Source organism: Mycteria americana, chromosome 1, assembly GCF_035582795.1.
Source record: "Mycteria americana isolate JAX WOST 10 ecotype Jacksonville Zoo and Gardens chromosome 1, USCA_MyAme_1.0, whole genome shotgun sequence".
Lineage (NCBI taxonomy): Eukaryota > Metazoa > Chordata > Aves > Ciconiiformes > Ciconiidae > Mycteria > Mycteria americana.
Window position 1 is genome coordinate 72,808,611 of NC_134365.1, and position 20,003 is coordinate 72,828,613.

The window sequence follows — 20,003 nt, forward strand, 5'->3', positions numbered from 1 at the left end:
CTTATTATATTACTTCATCTATAACAAAATGTGCTAATTGCCTCCATACCAGTGAGAGTCATCCCATTTGTTTTGTTTTTAACTCATTTAATGACAAACAGATCAATTATACTGCCAACTGCTGCTCTAAGGTCATACTTCAAATGTAATAATTTTGCAAATGATATAATCTCAGAAGTCAGCTTTCCTTCAAAATATAACCTAGTTTGAATTAGTCAGGGATTTTTCCCAGTTCTGGCTGCAAAATAACCTTATTTTTGTCATCATAGTTGGCTAGTGATAATTAAGCAGTAAGTAATCCAAGATTACTTTCTGTTAACAATAACTTAAAGAAGTCAATGTATACAAACGTTTGACAAAAAAAAAACCCAAACCAAAGCCCAAAACACTTATCTGACCTGTTAATTCTCGATACAGCTATAAGAATCACAATTTACAGGTTAGAGTTGCAATCATCAATCTTCAATATGTGTACAGACTGAAAGTTTTATATCTAAATGAGGCTTTACTAAAATCATTCTGATGATGGTAGAAAATAATTATTTCTAAATTATACATTTCTTTGAACTAGAAAACTTTGCAATGTTTTAAAATGTTAAATAGAAATAGAAAATAAGGATGAAGGCCCTCCAGAGATCATACATACATACACTGTTGTCCTTAACCCTACAAGTGTTATTCCTACCAGAAGTCTGTTGAAGTTATTCTTAAAGACTTCCATTGATGAAGAATCCACAGATATCCTAGTAATCCCATTTCAGCACTAGGTAACCTTATTGTTAAAAAGTTTTCTATAATGTTTACCCTGAAACTTCCTTGCTGTCCAAAATATTTGTTCTGTTTTGTACTATTCCTCTCCTTTTTTTTCAGTCTTATACACATATGAAGACTGCTATTACACTTCCCCTCATTCCACTGCTTTCCAGAAGAAACAAGTTCAAGTCACTGTATCTTTCTGTTTAGGTTAGGTTTGCTTGGACTTCTGATAATTTTCTTTGTTTTTCTACAACTCTTTCCATCTGGTGAACTTCTTTCTTGATGTTTGATGCCCTAAATGGAATGGAGTGCTTCACCTTATTGAACACCATCCTTCTTTTCTATATCATCAATTTGCCAAGATCACTTTGACTTCTAAACTTGTTCTCTATTATACCTGAAGTTCTGGCATTAAATCTAAATTTAATAAAATTAATTTCTATTCCATCATGCAGCTTATCAATGACATAATTGAAACCTGGATCCCAACACAATGCTTAGTGAAACTGTAGATTGATGTAGTCTTTCATTTTGACTCTAAGTCATTGATGACTAACCTCTCAGAGTACTTTTCTAATGAGTTGCTTATGTACCATATAGTTATTTTGCCTGCTTCCTCAACTTGTTTTTTAGAATGCAAGACAGCATTAAAAGTATAATTTTTCTTCTATCCGCTGGCACTGGTACTCTCTCATAGAAGAAAACTGGATTCTATATCTTCATGGAATGTCCTGACAAACTCTTACTCAGCCTTACCATCTTAGAGGTGATTACATATTCATTATTTGTTCCATTTTTTTCTGGTAACTGACTGGTGTCTTGTTCTTTAGATGTTCCCTTTCTAAAATAGATATTATATTTTATCTTTCTCAGTCTTTCAATTCATCATCCATTCTCCACATGTTTTCAAAGGTAACCTGTATTAGCCAAGCTTGTAACAGTCTATTTTCTAAGAACTTATGGATTTGTCAACCTGTCTTCACTGATCTGATTAAGTCACTTAAACATGTCCTCCCCTGTTTTTTCCATATTTTTGACTGTGATCTTACTCTGGTCTCATTAATAGTATTAGCAACCTGATTGTACTTAGGTAGTGGATCAAGAATGTCCTTGGTCTTTAACTTACATATTTGCAGAATGACTTATTGCTACCCTGATGACTCTTGACAGTTGTACCTTATTTAGCATCTTGACTTTTTTGATTTATCCACATGCACATTATATTGTTTTGTACTTGTAGCAATACGATTAAGTTTCTACTTTCTGGGTCTTTAAAAAATGTTTTGAATTTTTTTACATGTTGCTCAAAACAGAATACATTTATCCTGTATGCTTTATCTATAATGAATTACATGAATTGTAGACTTAATTCCTTTGAAGAGAAGGCTTTTCATCAATAGTATCTGGTTTGCATTTCTGATTAATTTATTTTTCATGCCCTGTGTAATTCTCTGTGTAATTACAAGTTGGGCCAGTAACTCTTTTTTTTTTTTTTGCTTTTTTTTCATTTACTAACTATTCTTAACGGATTTTTTTTTTTACAGTTAACTTTTAAATTAGTTAAAAATACTGACTTTCCAAGGTTTTGCTTATTTTCTGATTTATTTTTGATGCTTTTCTGGCTGCTCTTGTCATTGATAAAAGATAACTACAGTGTTCTCAAGAAGAGAACTTATGTTTAGATAAACATGTTCATGACCATAGTCCCCTAAAAGTGAAAACATTATAAAGTAAATTTGTGTTATTTTGTTAGCCAACATGTAAGCTCTTTGACTTCAGTAAAATGTTCAGCTCGTGTCTCTAATCAACGGACTAAAAATATTTGTATTTTTATACAGTTTATTACAGGCCCTTGCATTACATTGGCTTACAATTTTTTTTCTCAGGTATCTGTAGTTGCTGTCCTTGAACTGCATACATCTAAAGTCACCATCATGTTTCTGGAGAACCACCAAAACTCCAAGCAAGTTTGTAAAACAGTAAGACCTATCTGTAAGCAGGAAAAGATTGCCTTTGCACTAACAGTTCTGGCAGCATATGCAGTTCTGTGAATTGAGATATGCAAAAGAACAGCACGTGAACATAAATGGCATACCATCTGCTAGAATAAATTTTCAGAGATCTGATGTTTGGTAGAAGATATTATAGTTTTTAGTTTAAGATAAAGGTAGGCTTAATTTTTTATTATTGCTGCTATTCGTTCATCCTTCTTTTACCAGTGGAGAAAACCTACTGGATTTCTTTAGAACTCTCTTATCTTTGTCTGATGAAGATACCAAAGCTAGTTAGAAATGGAAGGGGGTGCTTTTTAAGTTCTGAGGAATAGCACAGTCATACTATTTTCTGACCATTTACAGATACTTTCTGCTTCTATATTAAAAGAAATGGGAATTCATTTCCATAACTATTCCATAGTGAAAAGATATTTTCAAGACCTCACATTTCTTCCCTAGAGGAACATCAGTCTTTTTCTCTGTTAGGATCCTTTAGCAATAGTTAGTGCGCACACATACCCATTTGGTGTATAAAGAAAAAGAGAAAGCAAGAAAAGATTTCTGTCTTCTTGTAGCTTCTTGTTGTTTATAAAGTTCAATGCTTTTTTCTTGCCCTCCCTTTTTGGATACTCTGGAATACAATTTATTAATAATATTCTTTTTTCCCAAACATAATTAAAAAAAAAAAAATGTTTTTCCACATTCCTCCAGTTAAGGTAAGTTCGAGCTCTACCATATATACAAATAGTGCCATATCAGAGAGGAATTATGGATATAACCTGAGTATTTGAAAAACTTGGATTACATATATGCCTATGCTTTTTAGAGTTTATTACATTCTGTTTTCTTATTTATCTTGGAACTTCTTTGGAAGAAAAAGAAAAATACTTGGAAGTATTTTTCTTTCTTTATGGAAAGAAGAAATTAAAGCTTTCATAAGATGTTTGCTGCCCTGAAGGGACTGAGGCCTATGGAGGATCCACGCTGAAGCAGATGAATCAAGTAAGAAGGAAGCAGTAGCAAAAGAAAAGTGTGAGAAAGGTGGAGCGGCAGAAAGAAATCACTATGCATTGACCACAGCCTCCTGCAACGCCTGTTTCCTCACTGAAGGGACTGAGTACAACCTGCAGCAATGACAAGGTGGGAGGAGAGGTGTCTGGACTGAAGTGGAGACTAGGAAGTGGGGAGGAGAGGAGCCTGAACTGAAGTTGAGCCTGGGAAACAGGGAGAAAGGTGTTTTGCCTGTGTTTAAATATTTGTGTTGTTTCCTAGTAGCCAAATTAGTAATTAAATGTTTATGTTAATTGCCCAACAGAGATATTGAAGTGGGTACAGATACATCTGCTGGGAATTTTAGGGGTGAACTCATGAGAAATACTTGCAATCAGAGACAAGACTCTGCTATACTGGAAGAAGGAATTTTTCAATAATTGTTAAAAGTATCAAATAATAACAGCCTCAAGGCAGAAATATTATCAGATGGGATTTCACACTGTGAAATTTGGCTACATAATGTCAGACTAAAACATTTATATTCTAAGTGAACAGTAAAGACAGAACTATTTAGTTGGCTAAAGTGAGAATACAGTTATTCTTTCTCTATTCTGAGTTTACATTCTAGGGAGTCTATTTTCCACCTGACCCACACTTGTAACTACTACTGGTGCATCCTGGAATAAAGTAGCTGTCTGAGCTGCAGTTTAGTTTTCTAAGGGCTTGTATCTCATACTCAATTTTCTTCTGGTGAAAGCTTTTTCTAAAGCTGGATATTTACAAGCTCTTTCACACATCTGAATTTTTGTGTCTCATAAATCCAGCTTCAGCCATTGTCTTAGTTGAGATTTTTAAGTCATCTTTCTTATTTCACACAATTTTTTATGGAATCTGTAGGAATTTGACTGAAGTATCTACTCTGTTAAACTTGGTTTACATTGGCCAAGGGGATCAAAAGTTCTCTCCTGCAAATGCATGCTCTCCCTCTTGCTCTCTCTCTCACACACACATGCATACACAAAAAACAAGTTTAAAAGAATGTATATCCTAGGAATAAATTGAAGACGGTTTTTGGATTCACAAATACATTCTGGATTACTCAAATTCTTTATCTGACAGATGCACCAAGCTTATATTGTCATTTACAAAGTAAGCAAGTTTTTCAAGACAGGATTCTACTTTTTGACCTGTTTTTGTACTGCCTAGCAGGAAAATACAGAGAGAGGAGCAGTGTCTTTGAATGTCACTACACTGTAAATAATAGTGGGATGTACCTTCTTATCCTCACTGTGCCTCTAATCCTATCCATGCAAATACTGAATAATGAGCAATAATTTTTTTAAAAAGAGATATATACCAAGCTTAAAAAAATTAAGTGCATTTGGTTGGCAAACGTTTTCTTTAATCTCATTTAATAACTCAAGACTTCTATTCAAAATTATTAATAAAATGGAGAGATAATTGAATGTTTGTGTAGAACAAAACTGACATTTGGATGTTAGTAAGACAAAACGGTTGGGTGTGAATCACATATCCACTACTTTTATGATCAATTCTATAAAATAGTTCCTTCAGCCAAAAATGCAAGCTTTAGCACACACACACACACAAATCTGTTAATGCAGCATTTTGCTGTTAGAAATTTAAAATGTACAGTAAAAATGGAAGAGTAATGTATTCCATGCTGTTCCTGAACTAACTACAGCACCCTCAGTGAGTTAATTCAGAGTTATCTGGCTCAATAGCATTGAAAAGTCTTCTCTCTCTGCACACGAATGTTAGGGATGCACTACATGTTATAGATGGACTTATCAACATTGTATATAAAATCTAGTCACTGTTTTCATCTTAATCTTGACATACTAGTGCTATCAAGTTTATCAGATAATGGTCGTTACTATTAGCAAACCAGTCAATCAAGTGTCAAAATCTGCCCTTTTCCCTTGCTGCAATGCACAGGACAAGGATGGCAGACGATACCAACAGATCATCCTGATGAAGAATATTCTACACCAAATTCAGAATGACAGTTACACAAAATGGTCTATCACAACACCATATGAATCAACTATCATGTCAATCATATCTGGAACTTTCCAATAAATATGTTTGAGTGGGAGTATTAGTTCGCTCAAAGGAGCGTGAACAATACAGCTATTTTTTCATTCAGTAAGATTATTTCCAATTACAAGACAAACAATTTTATCACAGATGAAGAAACAAAAAAGAATTTGGCTCAGCATCTGAAATTTAAAGCAGACATTAAAATAAAACTATAGAAACTTCAGCTCATATTTACAAATGTGTTTTCTAACTGACTAAATATTCTTCATTGTTTAACCACTTTATAGCTATTAACTTTCCCATCAAAATAGATAACTCAAAACAAAGGAACTTTTTAAACTGGTAACTTATTATATAGTTAATTAGTAAATACATTAGTTCTCAGAAAGAGTAGAATATATTCAATAAAATATGTTCTAATTTAAAAGGCGAACTCAGAAAGTAATGGCATAAGGAATCAAAGGGGTTTTAGCTATTACTGGACAGTGAGTGACTCATAATGAAACACCAAATATCTTCTGTTTCTTGTTGAAAGTGATCCAGTTTCTTCTTTCCACCACAGTGGGAAGGATCAGCATAGATATTCCAGGGTTATTATCCCAAAAGGAAGATTTTCTCCTTGGGTTTATTTTTCTTAACCAGTTATCAATTCATCCATTATCAAAGACTGGGAACCAAGGGAAACTAACAAAGTTAAACATCTGAGATTCACCTTCCACTGAACAAACTAACAGCTTGCAATGAAATGCAGTTAGCTCTGATTTCCTTTTCTTAGCTTAGTTGCCAATTTTGCCTCAGGTTATGTTCAGTGAAACTCAGCAGAAATGTTACACCACAACCTGAAGCAGCCTTCAACAGCTGAAGAATACGCATATTACAGGTTTAACAAACCTCCACTCATCTCAGAGTTCTTATGATTCAGAAAGGGTGATCAGGCACCTATGAAGATCTTACCTAGTGCTTCTTCTGCAAGCAAGTCAAGGGGACATATAAGTCTTCGGGTTTCAGTGGGAGGGGGTGTGCATTATCACTAAATCATTCAAATGAGACAAGACAGTATCATGAGCAGACAAGCAAAATGGCAGATAAGAATCCTAAGAAAAATAAAGTTAAAAATGGTTTGTAATGACCAAGAGCAAGTTGAAGAACAGAATATATAGAAGGACAAGGGAAAAAAAATAAATTATGAAAAAAAGAGCAGATAAAGGAAAGCACTATGAAAATAAAGAAATTAAAACACAGAATGAAAAAAAAGATAAATATATGAAAAGTAAGACAAGGCTTTTAAAGTAGTAAATGTATGAGGTTTTTGCATAATGGTTTCAGAATATTATTTTTATGACTTTAAACACTCAGCAAAACTGGAGCTTTTCCTTAAAAAAATAATGGCAACCACACATAAACGCTTCCATGGTAGCTAAACAAATAAATTATGAGTTCTACAGGTATGCCTCGCTCAATAGGAAGCAGAACTCATTGGTTAGAAAAATATTTTGTCTGCAAAGTATTACTGAAACCTGGAAGAACCCAGCTTAAGCTCCCGATTCTAGGCTGAATTACCAGTGCTAGCTGCTTAGATAGCTTCCTTCTACTGCAACAAGAACAATGTCATGGATTCACTGAGAGAGCAAAAGTGAAATAGCATTAAAAGGAAACTATAAAACTGCCAGTAAAGTGTGGGCAGGCTGCAAGGGAGGAATATAGAAACAGTACTCAGGCATGATGAAATGGTGTTCGGAAAGCCAAAGCTCAACCAGAATTGAAACTGGCAAGGGACATCAGTGGCAACATGGAGCACTTTTACTGCTGCATTGGCTATGTAAAGGAGTAAGTGGGCCTGCTGCTGAATAGGGCAGGTGGTTTAGTGACAGCAAACCACCTGCTGTCACTAAAAGGAGTAAGTGGGCCTGCTGCTGAATAGGGCAGGTGGTTTAGTGACAGCAAACAGATAATGCTAAAGTACTCAGTGCTGTTTTTCTCAGTCTTCATCAACAAGGTGTAGGCTTTGTGCCTACAGACAGGGTTCAAGGAGAAAAGAAACTACCAGCAGATAGAGATTAAGATACAATAGAGATTACTGGAGAGAACTCAACACATGATAGTCCATGGGACCAAATGAGATGCATTTGAAAGTGTTAAGACTGTTGGCTGATATTACTGCAAAGCCATCCTCTATCATCTTTGAAAGGCCACAGAAATCAGGGGAGGCCCCCATGACTGGAGAACAAATGTTGCACTCATTTTCGAAAAGGGCAAGGACTTTCTTGCGCTTGCAGCCCAGAAAGCCAACCATATCCTGAGCTGCATAAAAAGAAGCGTGGCCAGCAGGTCAAGGGAGGTGATTCTGCCCCTCTACTCTGCTCTGCTGAGACCCCACCTGCAGTACTACATCCAGCTCTGGAGCCCTCAGCACAGGAAAGACATGGACCTGTTGGAGCAGGTCCAGAGGAGGGCCACAAAAATGATCAGAGGGATGGAACACCTCTCCTATGAGAAAAAGCTGAGAGAGTTGAGGTTGTTTAGCCTGGAGAAGAGAAGGCTCCAGGGAAAACTTATTGCAGCCTTTCAATACTTAAAGGGGGCTTATAAGAAAGATGGGGACAGACTTTTTGTAGGGACTGTAGTGATAGGACAAGGGGTAATGGTTTTAAACTAAAAGAGGGTAGATTTAGACTAGATATAAGGAAGAAATTCTTTACAATGAGGGTGGTGAAACACTGGAACAGGTTGCCCAGAGACATGGTAGATGCCCCATCCCTGGAAACATTCAAGGTCAGGTTGGACGGGGCTCTGAGCAACCTGATCTAGCTGAAGATGTCCCTGCTTATTACAGGGGGGTTGGACTAGATGACCTTTAAAGGTCCCTTCCAACCCAAACTATTCTATGATTCTATGATTCTATGATTCTATGATTCTATGATTCTATGATTCTATGATACTATGATTCAATTCAGTGAGCTACAGGTTGGCCAGCCTCACTTTCATCCCTGGGAATATCATGGTGCAAGAACTCTTGAAAGCCATTTCTGAGCACATGAAGGAGGCTGTGGATCTCTGTCCTTAGGTGTTTTCAAATTTTGACTGAAAAAAGGCCCTGAGAAACCTATTCTGAATTCAGTGGTAACCTTGCTTTGAGCAGAAGGCTGGAGTAGTTGCCCTCCTGAGGTCTCTTTCCATCTGAACAGTTCCATGATTCTGTGATAGTACAAGTCTGTGTTTAGAGACCTACTCTTAGAAGCTGATCAGAGAACAAAATGGAAATGGCATTTTCAGGATGGGAGAGCATAAATAATTAATTATAGCTTTAACCCCAATAACATGGATAATGACATCAGTAGCCACATGATGGGACAGGTTAGTAACCAGACTCCATGCCCGCTGAAGATGCTGAGGATCCAACACATTTGCAAGACTGCTTCAATGCATCTCTGATATCATTACCAATCATATCCAACTGAGGGCAAACCAGAGTATAACTGTTTAAGGTTTCAGTCTTTCTCAGTAAAGAAAGAGAGATATAACCTTCTCAGTAGATACATCCTTAGAAGTTGTCTTCCTCTGTAAAAATCTCTGTTATTAGATTACTTCTACATTATAAACTTCCTGCCATATGAGACTCAAATATAGACATACCAGTGCAAAAAGTATGATTCATGGAGAGCATTCTATTAAAACAAGTTGTAGGTTTAAATAGTACAAAATGGAAGTACTACATCAAACTCTAGTAGCACATATTCTTTCCATTTGTAAGATAAACTTTAAGCAAAAAGCTCTACTATATCAACAATGCTGTAACAATTAATGTGACCCCCAAGTGGGATTAGAACAATCTTGGTTGTAAAATATGCTTTGAAATGCAATGGGTTTAACTATTCTTTTCACTTTATTGTGATTGTGGATCACAGTACTGAGTAGTTAAATCAAACTAAATTACATAACATTAAATTTTGACATTTTCTAGCCTTCAAAAATGCTGTCCTCAGTCTTCAGATTTTCATACCGAAAAATAAATTAAAAAAAAAAAATCATCCATTATTACTGATTTAATTATGGTTGATTTCCTCTAAGAGAAATATCCTGTGCTGAACAGACCAGTTGCTAACAAAACATACTTTATATTTTTTAATCTTTGTAATCCAATATTTATATTCCTCTAATTCATTAAGCAAAATTATTTTTTAACAATTAACTAAACAAAAAAATTCAGTCTGGCTTCCTAATAATGGTCATTCACATGTTTCAGTGGGCATTAAAAAGATTTAGTGCAGTTTATACTAGCTCATTTACTTTATGAAAATTGTATTTTGTTTGAAGCAATCTACATGTAGGTTTTGGACCAGTCTGCTGCAACAAGCAGTAAGAATGATGGATCTGGTAAGTAATGTAATATGCTATCACTGAGCAATATGCTGTGTAAATTTATTGTGCTTTATTAAAGGTTTCTTGTATTATTACATTCACAATATTTAAAGATCTGAATTTCAAAAAATCAACAGTTTGTACAAGTGCTTACAAAAGATATTATACAACATACATAATTATAACATAATTGCTTATATTAGTTTTCTTTAAAATGCTCGATTTGTATAGCCAGATGAGTATTCAAAAATATAAACACTGTCACTGACAGAAGCACAATAAATAAGAGCTAGAAATCAAATACTTAAACTATGCATACCTTCTTCAATGGGTTCATACTTCAAAATAATTTCTAAGGCAGTCATTTCACAAGCTTCAGTTTCATATTGTTCTTTTCTGAGAAATTCAGTGAGCTCAGTGTCAGCTAGAATTTTGCTGTTTGGAGAGTAAGCACGGAAGAGTTCATGAAATTCAGGTCTGTGTACAATAGTTCGATAAATCGCCCGGAAGTCTTCTATGTTAATCGTATGTGTCTTCCGTTTGTCAACTGTTTTCTGGGGGGGAAAAAAAATCAAAACAGTCAATACAAAGATATGCAATAATACAAAGGAACACACAAAACACTCTATTATAACTGATCATAAGAGCGAGAACAATACAGAAAACCTCAGGCAACAGTGACTGCAATGCATTATCAAATTATATTCTTCTACTTCTATATGCAACTTTTACATTTGAATTTGTGTGTTAAAAATATTTCATACAAATTAAAATGTACCATATGACATAATTAGCATCTAAGTAATTACAATAAATTTCTATATAACACATATGCAATATTAAAACACATTATATAAAACCTCTAAAATGTATGCAGTATAATAAATCTGCAGTATAAAAATTATTGAGTGGAAAATGTATTTAATACAATACCTCTCCAAGAGCTATGTAAACCATATTGTAAATATTGTCAGTTAAATTTACATACAACATACAGCAAACAGTAATCTAAAAAATGAACTAAGGATAACCAAATTATCATGAGATCCAAGACTTTAAATACATCAGATAAGAAACACTATTAAAGTTTGGAGACAAGATACTGTATAATAACCTATGACATCGTGTTCTATTCTTAACAAGCCAGAATGTTTAACTCAGATTAATTATTCACACTTTCAGAATTCTTAAACTGTAAGCTTGTTTTCATAGAGCTTACAGAATGTTAGCACATTAATTAATTTCAGTGTTTCTGTAGAAAAGTCACTAGAAAAATCAAAAAGGCAAAAGAATTTGAGTAGAATAATACTTTTTAACTATTTCCACCATTTACATTTTTCTCAGGATTAACAATTTTATTTATCCTTTAAAAGTTTCTACATGAAATATGCAGTTGTGCATATGAAATATAGATGTTTCTAACAGTTTAGCTTGTATTATTCTTAAACGTTGCCAAATTAAGAGAAACTTTGGAAATTTACTGACAAAGTTATTCACAAAAATCATAAATAAATGGCAATTCATGGCCTCATTATCATCACTGTAAGCTGATCAAAATTCATAATTGTTGGCTCCTTAAACTGAGACTACCAAAGAGGCTAAATTTCAGCATCTAATAACACGGCACCTACTGTGGTTATTAGAGTTTCCCCAAAAGTGTCCACAAACATAAAATGGCTTACTTGAGCTTTGGCTGCTCTTTGATAAATACTTTTGATTACTACTAAATTAGGTTAGTTTTGAAGAGACACCATAAAAACTAAAAGTCTAATGATACATTACCAGCTTCTTCCTATGCAGTACATTTCCTACTGAGAGATGTCTGAATAAGTACAATAAAAGTAAAAATACATTAGATAACCAAAACAAGTACAAAACTAAATTTCATGAGGAGTTCTAGCCAAAAATTTTACAAATCAGTAATTAAGTATTTGCTCTGAGTTTGTGAAAGAGAATTGTAATTATCATTTTTAACAAAAATCACCAGCAAGAAAATAATTCAATACAAATGCTAATAATATGCATTTCATTACTGCTTGAGAAATCCCACATCTAAGGTTGATATCCTCAATCTAATTTTTAACATCTTTAAGAAAACTGCAAATTTACTCATAACTGTTAAATAGAAAAAGAAAATACCAACATATTTTGGAATTAAACAATCTATCAGGACTCCGAAGACCTTCACTTAGGTTTTGGCACAAAGTGAAGCTGGGTAAAAAAATTAAATTTTCTGTCTCAATTGCCTCTTTATGAAATAACAGCAATAATACTACACAGAAGAGCTTTTCAAATTAAAGTTATGAAAATCATGTCAATATAAAGAAAAAGATTGTTGTAAAATTTTTGTTAGTAGATTTTTATTAATCTTGGTTTTATTAATGCACATCAAATCTTTGCTATTCAGAAAAAGAAGTATCTTGACAAAGACAGTCTTGAGAGGAATTATATGAAAAGATATTATTCCTTAAAAATCTTAACATTCATAATTCTGATATTGCTCAAAGGAGCATTACAGTAAAATAAATTCAAAGATAATAGAAAAGAAAAAGGCAGATTATTCTTTAAAAACTATGTTTTCTATAAAATTGATTTTGTCATGTATAACCATTCGATTAACTGTTGATGTATAGTTACCGACAATGATGCCAGTAAGATTTCGTTCCAGAGTGCTTTGCATTTTTATGTACTATTACACTGATGAACAATTTGAGCCCCAAAACTATTGAAAAGACTCAAATCTCTCTCAAATAGCAAAGAATACCTAACAGTCCTGCTACAAATAACTAGATCAGACTGTTGAGTATATTATATTGTTACATATAACTAAATCGACTTGTTCTATGCAGGGCACTTCCTCATATAATTATTCTCTTCTCTACCCACAACTGATCATCTATCTCAAATTTCTGTCAGAAAGAAAAGCAGGTGGAAAACACAGGAAACAATAAGAAATAGTTTCAAGTTCTCATGAGATTCTCAAGGTTGGCAATTCTCTCAATGCAGTGCAAGTTCAAAAACCACGGGCAGCCTCTTTAGCAAGGGTTGAGTTCATGCTGCTGGCTTTACCTTGGCTCAAGAAGGCAGAGAACAATGAGAGAGGAAAAAGATAGAGTGAGGAAATCCTAATGCCTTCCCTCTGCCTACCTGCCTGCCTGTCAGCATGACGTGACCTAAAATTTCTGACTTGCCATAGTTAATTCTCCTTTGTCGAATCTGGACAGAATCAGCCAGCTGGTTACAAAATTATCAAAGAAATCACATATATATCTAGCCACTTGGCTTCATTCCCTTAGGAAAACAGCTTGACCAAACAGCTATATTTGGTAAAAAAAAGAGCTAAAAGGAAAAATCATACAAATTTTGAGTAATTACTAGAGGGGACCTGAAGAACATGAAATCCCAATATGTCCAAAGGCACTCAATTTTGCAGTATTTATTCACTGGGACTGCATCCGCTTGATGGTAGTTTGCTTACCTACATTAAAATAACTTATTAGTAAGTCCAGTTTCTAGCTCTATCATGTAACCTTCATAGAAATCTTCTAAATGTTGCCATATCTCAAGGCCACATCCTTCCCCAGGGTTTAGAGTGCAACTCCCATCCATTCGGGCACACCTCTTAAATACTTCAAAGGAGAGGTATAGTGGAAAATTGAATGAACAAGTGTGCTGGATCTATGTTGACCTGAAGCCTGAGCAGATCAGACAACTCCATATTGTCCTCTTGGCAAAAGGATTTTTAGGAAGTCACTCTAATGGCTCTGCCCAGCATCATACAGGTATGTCTGGGCTCGTTAGCTTGATCACAGAAGCAGCTGGATGAGATGAAACCAGAATATTTTAATTTTTCTCAAGTGACACCTTGTTAGAAAAAAGTTGGGACTCAAGACCTACATATTTTCCATCACCTTACACTATTTTGGTTTGGTGAAGAGATGATGGTAATGCAACCACTCAGTTATCTATTTTACACAGAAACAAAAGACCTGAAACAAAGCAAATTATTTGCTGATTTAGCACACCCTATTAGCATGAAATTCACTTCCCAAAACATTAATTTTAAAAAGTCAGCAAATATAAGGCACTTATGTAACTGGACTTCTAAATGTATTTAATTGCTTAATCTACATATTCCTCACCTTGAAAACATGTTTTACATGTGCGAAATCAAAAGGCATTTGCAGTTTTTCAAGCAGCTTCATTGTGCTGTCTAAATCAATCTTCCCGGTCCTGAACTCATTCTGAATGATGGACAAAAACCACGTATGAGAGATCAGGTTAAGGAAACTTCTCACCCGTGTCATTGCCTTTTCATACGGGGAGGAGGGGAAGAAGTTTAATTATTTTAAACTAAAAAGCTTGCACTTTGCTTTTCTCATACTCTGGAACATCCTTGTCTTCTGATTTCTGATAATGCAGCAGGCTCTGAGGCACGCAGGAAGATACTTTTGCTCTGTGCCCAGAGACTCTGAGGGCAAAGGAAGAAGTGGTTCTGCCCACGGAAGTGGTTGAGTCACCATCCCTGGAAATATTTAAAAGACGTTTGGATGAGGTGCTCAGGGACATGGTATAGTGGTGGACTTGGTAGCGTTAGGTTTACGGTTGGACTCGATGATCTTAAAGGTCTTTTCCAACCTACACGATTCTGTGATTCTGTGATTCTGTGAATGGCGGGAAAAGGAGTGCCAACAACAAGCAGCAACGAGGTGAGGGTGCTCAGCACTGCACCTACCCAGCCAGCCTCAACCAGCCCTGGCTGGACCAGACCAGACCAGACTGGACTGGCTACCCCAGGCCCTCCCCTGCTACCCAGCTGGGGGGTCCCACGTGTGCACAGGTCGGGCCCGGACCTGGGGGGAAATGGGCACACAGGGGAGGTCACACAACGGCAGTTGTCGCAGGGCAGGGAGAGGGCAGGAGGAGGAGGAGGAGGTAGAGCAGCAAAAGGAGGAGGAGGTAGAGCAGGAGGAGGATATCTGTTCTCCTCCATGGCAGCTCTGCATCGCCTGCTCCGGACTCTTCACTGTGGTGGCATTGGCGGTGTTCGGCAGGACATCACCTCAGCTTGCTCTGGTTCCCGGCAGCACCCCTTCCCTACCACACCCCCGTGCCCCTGCCGGGACGCCCAGCGCCCTCAGCACGGCCCCCACGCTTGGCCCCCCACCAGCGCTGCCCCGGGTGCCATTGTGAGGTCACAAACTGCGGGTCCCCAGTGCAGGCCCCTTCCTGCCACCGGTCCCCCCACCCCCGCCGCCATCTTGTGCCTTTTCCCTCCAGCACGAAGCGCCCACATGCCCTCCCCTTGCCTGCAGTCTGCCACCCTTTGGATAGCCCTCACCCCCAACATGTGCACGAGGCAGGAGCTGCGCGAGCCAGAGAAGGTGCCTCTCATTTGCAGCCTACTGCGCCAGTCCCCTCCTGGGGAGTTCGGCCAGGTTGTCCGAGATCTCTCTGCTCTGGTCCAAGATGACAGGCTGGTGAGGCAGGAGGCTGCCCGCGTGGGGGCCGGTCACAACAAGAACAGCTTCACCCCCATCCAAATAAACGGGCGCACTGTGCTACTGACCCACTACAACGACTTAGGGGGAAACCGCTTCTTTGACCCTCAGGAAAAATTCTCTTTTGAGTTTGACCACCTGCGTGGGGTAACCAGCAAACCCCAGCTGCATGGTGTGATGCTAGATGAGGGGGAGCTGTGGCGAGAGGCCCTCCACAGGGGCTTGAAGGCCTACGTGAGCTGCCACTTTCCTGTAGGCAACTGCTGTGTGTTCAAAAAAAGCCTGGGGAAGAGGCAGATGTTTGTGGCCTGCATTGAGGCTCATCAGTACCAGCTTCCAAATCACTGTAACAGCCTTTGGAAGTCAGACTGGACTTTTGCCCTGACTCCATTTACCACTCAAGTTACAGGGATCTTTCTCCTCCAGATACACTACTTCAAAGATGCCAACCTCCATGTAACTGTCAGCAAGTCTGTGAGTGAGACCCTAAACGTGATAGACCAAAGTCAGTTTGCCACAGATTTTGTGAAATTTGTGAAAGCTGAGGACATGAAGTTTCATATTGCCATTCTGGAAAACATTCAGGCTTTGTCAGAGGATATATGGGGAAAAAATCTGCGAAGGAAACTCCCTGTTACTCGCACCTTTATGAACTGGAATAAACTATTGAATGATCAGCATCTGAACACCAATGTGTATACAGAATACAGAAGTGCCTCCATGCTTACTGAAACACACTGTATGGTGGCCTAAATAAAAAAAAAGGAAGAAAAATACAAAACAGGGGTGTTTAGTTGATTTACTTCTGCATTACTCAGGAGAGTGCAGAAACTGTCATCAGTCAATCAGCACTTTGAAAATAATCCAGCTCTGTAGTGACTGAAAATAATTTGCTGTGTTTTTTTATTTTCTTTATGTACTTTTCAACTGCTTCTAGAGGTACTAGTAATGGTCATTGTCAAAGGCAGTACAGTGCTACAGATAACCCGGCAAGCAAACTCTTGCTTTCCTTTGTAATTTTACCCAATATTATATTTACTTATATAACTTCATACTTTATGTACCATTGGTTATAAGGAAACCAGTAAGGTAGTTTGGCAAAGATATCGAGGCATTATTTCTAGATTTTTTCATTGCTACTGAAACCCTGCAAATTCAGCCTTCAGGCTTTGCCTGTGTATACCTCTCTGTATGCACAAGAGACATCCCTAACAGAGTAACATGAACAAAGGGAGACGAGTACACAGGAGGAATAAATTTCATATAGCTAGTGCAGAAGATATTTCAGGACTGACCAGGGATGTATGCTGGGTGTTGCAGCATTACAAAATAAAGCAATGCTACTTCCCTTCTCCCAATGTTTATTATAAATGCCAAAGGAATGTACGTGATTTTGTTTTACTTTCAAACTATGACAGTGATGCTTTGCTAACATGTTTATTACAAAAAATGAAATGCCTACCACGCTTACTGTTTTCTGTAAACATACCTTTTAATTAGAATTTTATTAGAAACAAAGTTTAATTTCAAGCAGTAATGTAAACACTAAACTTTCTAAAAATATTGCTGTGAACATTTAAACATTATTCTCATAAATATTAGATGTTTTTAATGTAAGCATAAGATTTTGCTTTTGTTCATCACTGCTGGTGGCAATTACTTTGTCACACGGGTTGAACATGCCCTTTTGTAAATACTGATCAGTGGCTTTATACAGCTCCAGTGCTCAGACTGGCCATGATTGCTTTCATTGTCTTTGCTTTAAAAGGTAGTAAAGAATTATGCATGGTTTTGGGGATAACCAACATTGTGCGAAAATGCCATCTTTAGATTACTCTTTTGATGCAAAATGAAGATTTTGCATCTGTACTCACACCTGGTTTGGGAGGTTCCTTACTCTATACATCTAGATATGACAATTAATTACCCAGAGAAACCAGTAACGAAAAGGTGTCTAATATAAAACCCATCATTCTACATCATTCTGTATTGTTGATGACAAAGTCATATGCTCAGTTTTTATTTATAAGCACGTTAATTTGCAAAGCCTGATTGCAGAAGATGAGGTTGTAGTGTTGCCAATATTTGAATGAAACTGAAATAAATCAAATGGTTCCTTTGATATATACTGAATTTCTTCAGATTTGCATTGACTAGAGCACATTTTTCATCTGGTTGTTCATCTGTGTGGTCACTCAGCACAAAGATTCTGGGACTGTTGTACTAATTTATGTGCAGAAAGGCGCTCATCGCACAGGGTTTCCTTTCTGCAAGCAGGAAGCAGACTGCTGCCCTTGTAACAATGTCCCTTGACAATGCCTTTTACAGATGCCCATTTGTTAGAGAATCTGCACCATGCACTTGAAGAGGGAGAAGGATGGAGCATGGAGAGCATTTTCTGTGCTACTTCGGTTCTTCACAGAAAGCTGCATTACCTATGGGTCATTCTCTTTTCACCCCACAGCTGCTACTGACATCCGTTCAACACCAATCCAGCCCTTCTAGTGCCTATGTTGTTGCTGGAGACTATTCAATGAGCAAGCAGCTGTCTTTACATGGCGTTTATCTGAATATGTGATTATTTCTTTATTGAAAATAAGAGTAATTTTATTAAAAATGTTGTGCAACCAAGGGCTGCTATAATGAAGATGGCCTGTTGTGAGTGTAGTTCATGTCTGTAGTACAGAATAATAGATGAAATTTTGGACATAAATTTAAGTGCTAACAGAAACAGGGACATAACACTAGAAATTCTGGATTATGAAAAAAGCACTTTATTGAAACACAAATATTGAACATGAACTAACAATGAGGAACAGTAAGGAACAATGGAAAAGACTAAGCAGTTAGATGACTTTCAGTTTCAGCATTTATTCCACCAGATCAATCCCTTATGAGATGCAAATATATGACATTTTGCAAATATACTGTTCTGTTCTGTCAAATTAAATTCTCTCTTCTTTAAAATGCAGTTTCTATATGGCAAAACTGTAGCAAGGAGTGCAATAATAAAAATATTTAATATTGTAGGATTAGCTACTTTTCCTATCTTCCAGATCAGTCTGCCTTTATGAACTTTCCATTTTCCCTCAATTTCCTTTCTCTATAAAAGAGGGAATCTGTGATACTAGAATCTGCAACAAAAGCTGCTCAGAAGGATGGAGTTTGGGCAGAGCAAATGTTCTGATCTGGCTGAAAACACTCATTTTTTGCAAGGCCTATGAAATTAATCTGGAAAAGGTAATTACAATACAGGCTTTGTCAATTTTCCCTCTATATTCTCCATGATGGGCTTGGAATTTTTTTTTTTTTTGGAAGTTGAAACTTGGGGAGGAATAAACATTATGAGAAGAAAGTGAAGGTGTACAACTCCATTGAAAACTTTACTGAACTTTTACATATACACTTCTGTGACTCTGAATATGTTTGACATTCAGTTGCAATTTCTTACTCTTTTGCCCATACCAGAATTTTTTTGTTGTATAGGGAATACATTCCAACTCACGTTATCTTTATCCCTAAAATCCCCCTCTTTTTCTGTCTACTGCTTTGAAAATCATTCACATTCTTATAGCTGCCTGTGAATCCACCTCTTTTTATTGGCATCAGTACCCCGTATTTTAAGAAAAGAAATGAAGACTAGGCATATATAACTAAAAAAATAAGTTGTCAAACTGAATCTTAAAATAGGTTTCTACTGCAGGCAGGAGTATAGCGTACCTAGAATTGAAGCTATATCTACCTATTTACAATCACAACTATCTACTGTTAAAGACTCGCTTTGTGGCTGCAAAAATACATTATCATTAAGTGTCTTTCTGTAATATGCTTCCAATACTGCTTTCTCCTTCTTCTTATCTTTCGTTGTTACTGAGTGGCCATGGTTACTTATTTCAAGGAGAAGATCACCTACTCTATCAGTTCAGAACATTTACACGATGAGATGTAATTTTCTTTCAAAATAAAATGTGAATCTTATTGAAACTCTGTTCCTCCATTTATAGGCTTGCAGACTCATTGGAATCATAAAGTTGGTACAAATGTACCTGAGCCAAATTGGCTCAAATTTTTTATTTCTGAAAATAATTTTGTATCTACCATTAATTGTTGCTTCAGAGAGAATTATCATTTTTATCACACCAGTAACATTAGAACTTAGCTTGGACTTCATTGTCAGCTTCCAGCTGCATTAAAATTGGAAGAAAATCAACACTTGATATTAGTATTTGGATTGAATATTTAATGTTCACATTATAAAGTTTGCTTCATGTTTTGCTAGTACTGCAGGAGGTGGAAAACCTATCAAAATGAGCAAAAAAAGTTTCATCATTTCATT

The 20,003-nt window shown here is 36.5% G+C and overlaps 2 protein-coding genes across 2 annotated transcripts in view; one reads left to right on the forward strand and one right to left on the reverse strand.

The window, feature by feature from the left end:
- The window catches only part of PLCZ1 (phospholipase C zeta 1), a 56,787-nt gene extending 41,628 nt beyond the window's left edge, over positions 1–15,159 (reverse strand). The window contains exons 1-3 of the mRNA XM_075505740.1: positions 15,146–15,159; positions 14,309–14,432; positions 10,486–10,720 (exon numbers count right to left, since the gene is read on the reverse strand). Coding sequence (XP_075361855.1) covers positions 10,486–10,720; positions 14,309–14,432; positions 15,146–15,159 — 373 coding nt within the window. The remainder of the gene's footprint in view (positions 1–10,485; positions 10,721–14,308; positions 14,433–15,145) is intronic.
- Positions 15,158–16,424, forward strand: CAPZA3 (capping actin protein of muscle Z-line subunit alpha 3). Its single transcript, XM_075490904.1, is given in 2 exon segments — positions 15,158–16,363; positions 16,365–16,424. Coding segments are annotated over 2 exon segments (1,266 nt in total).
- Positions 16,425–20,003: the final 3,579 nt, after the last annotated feature.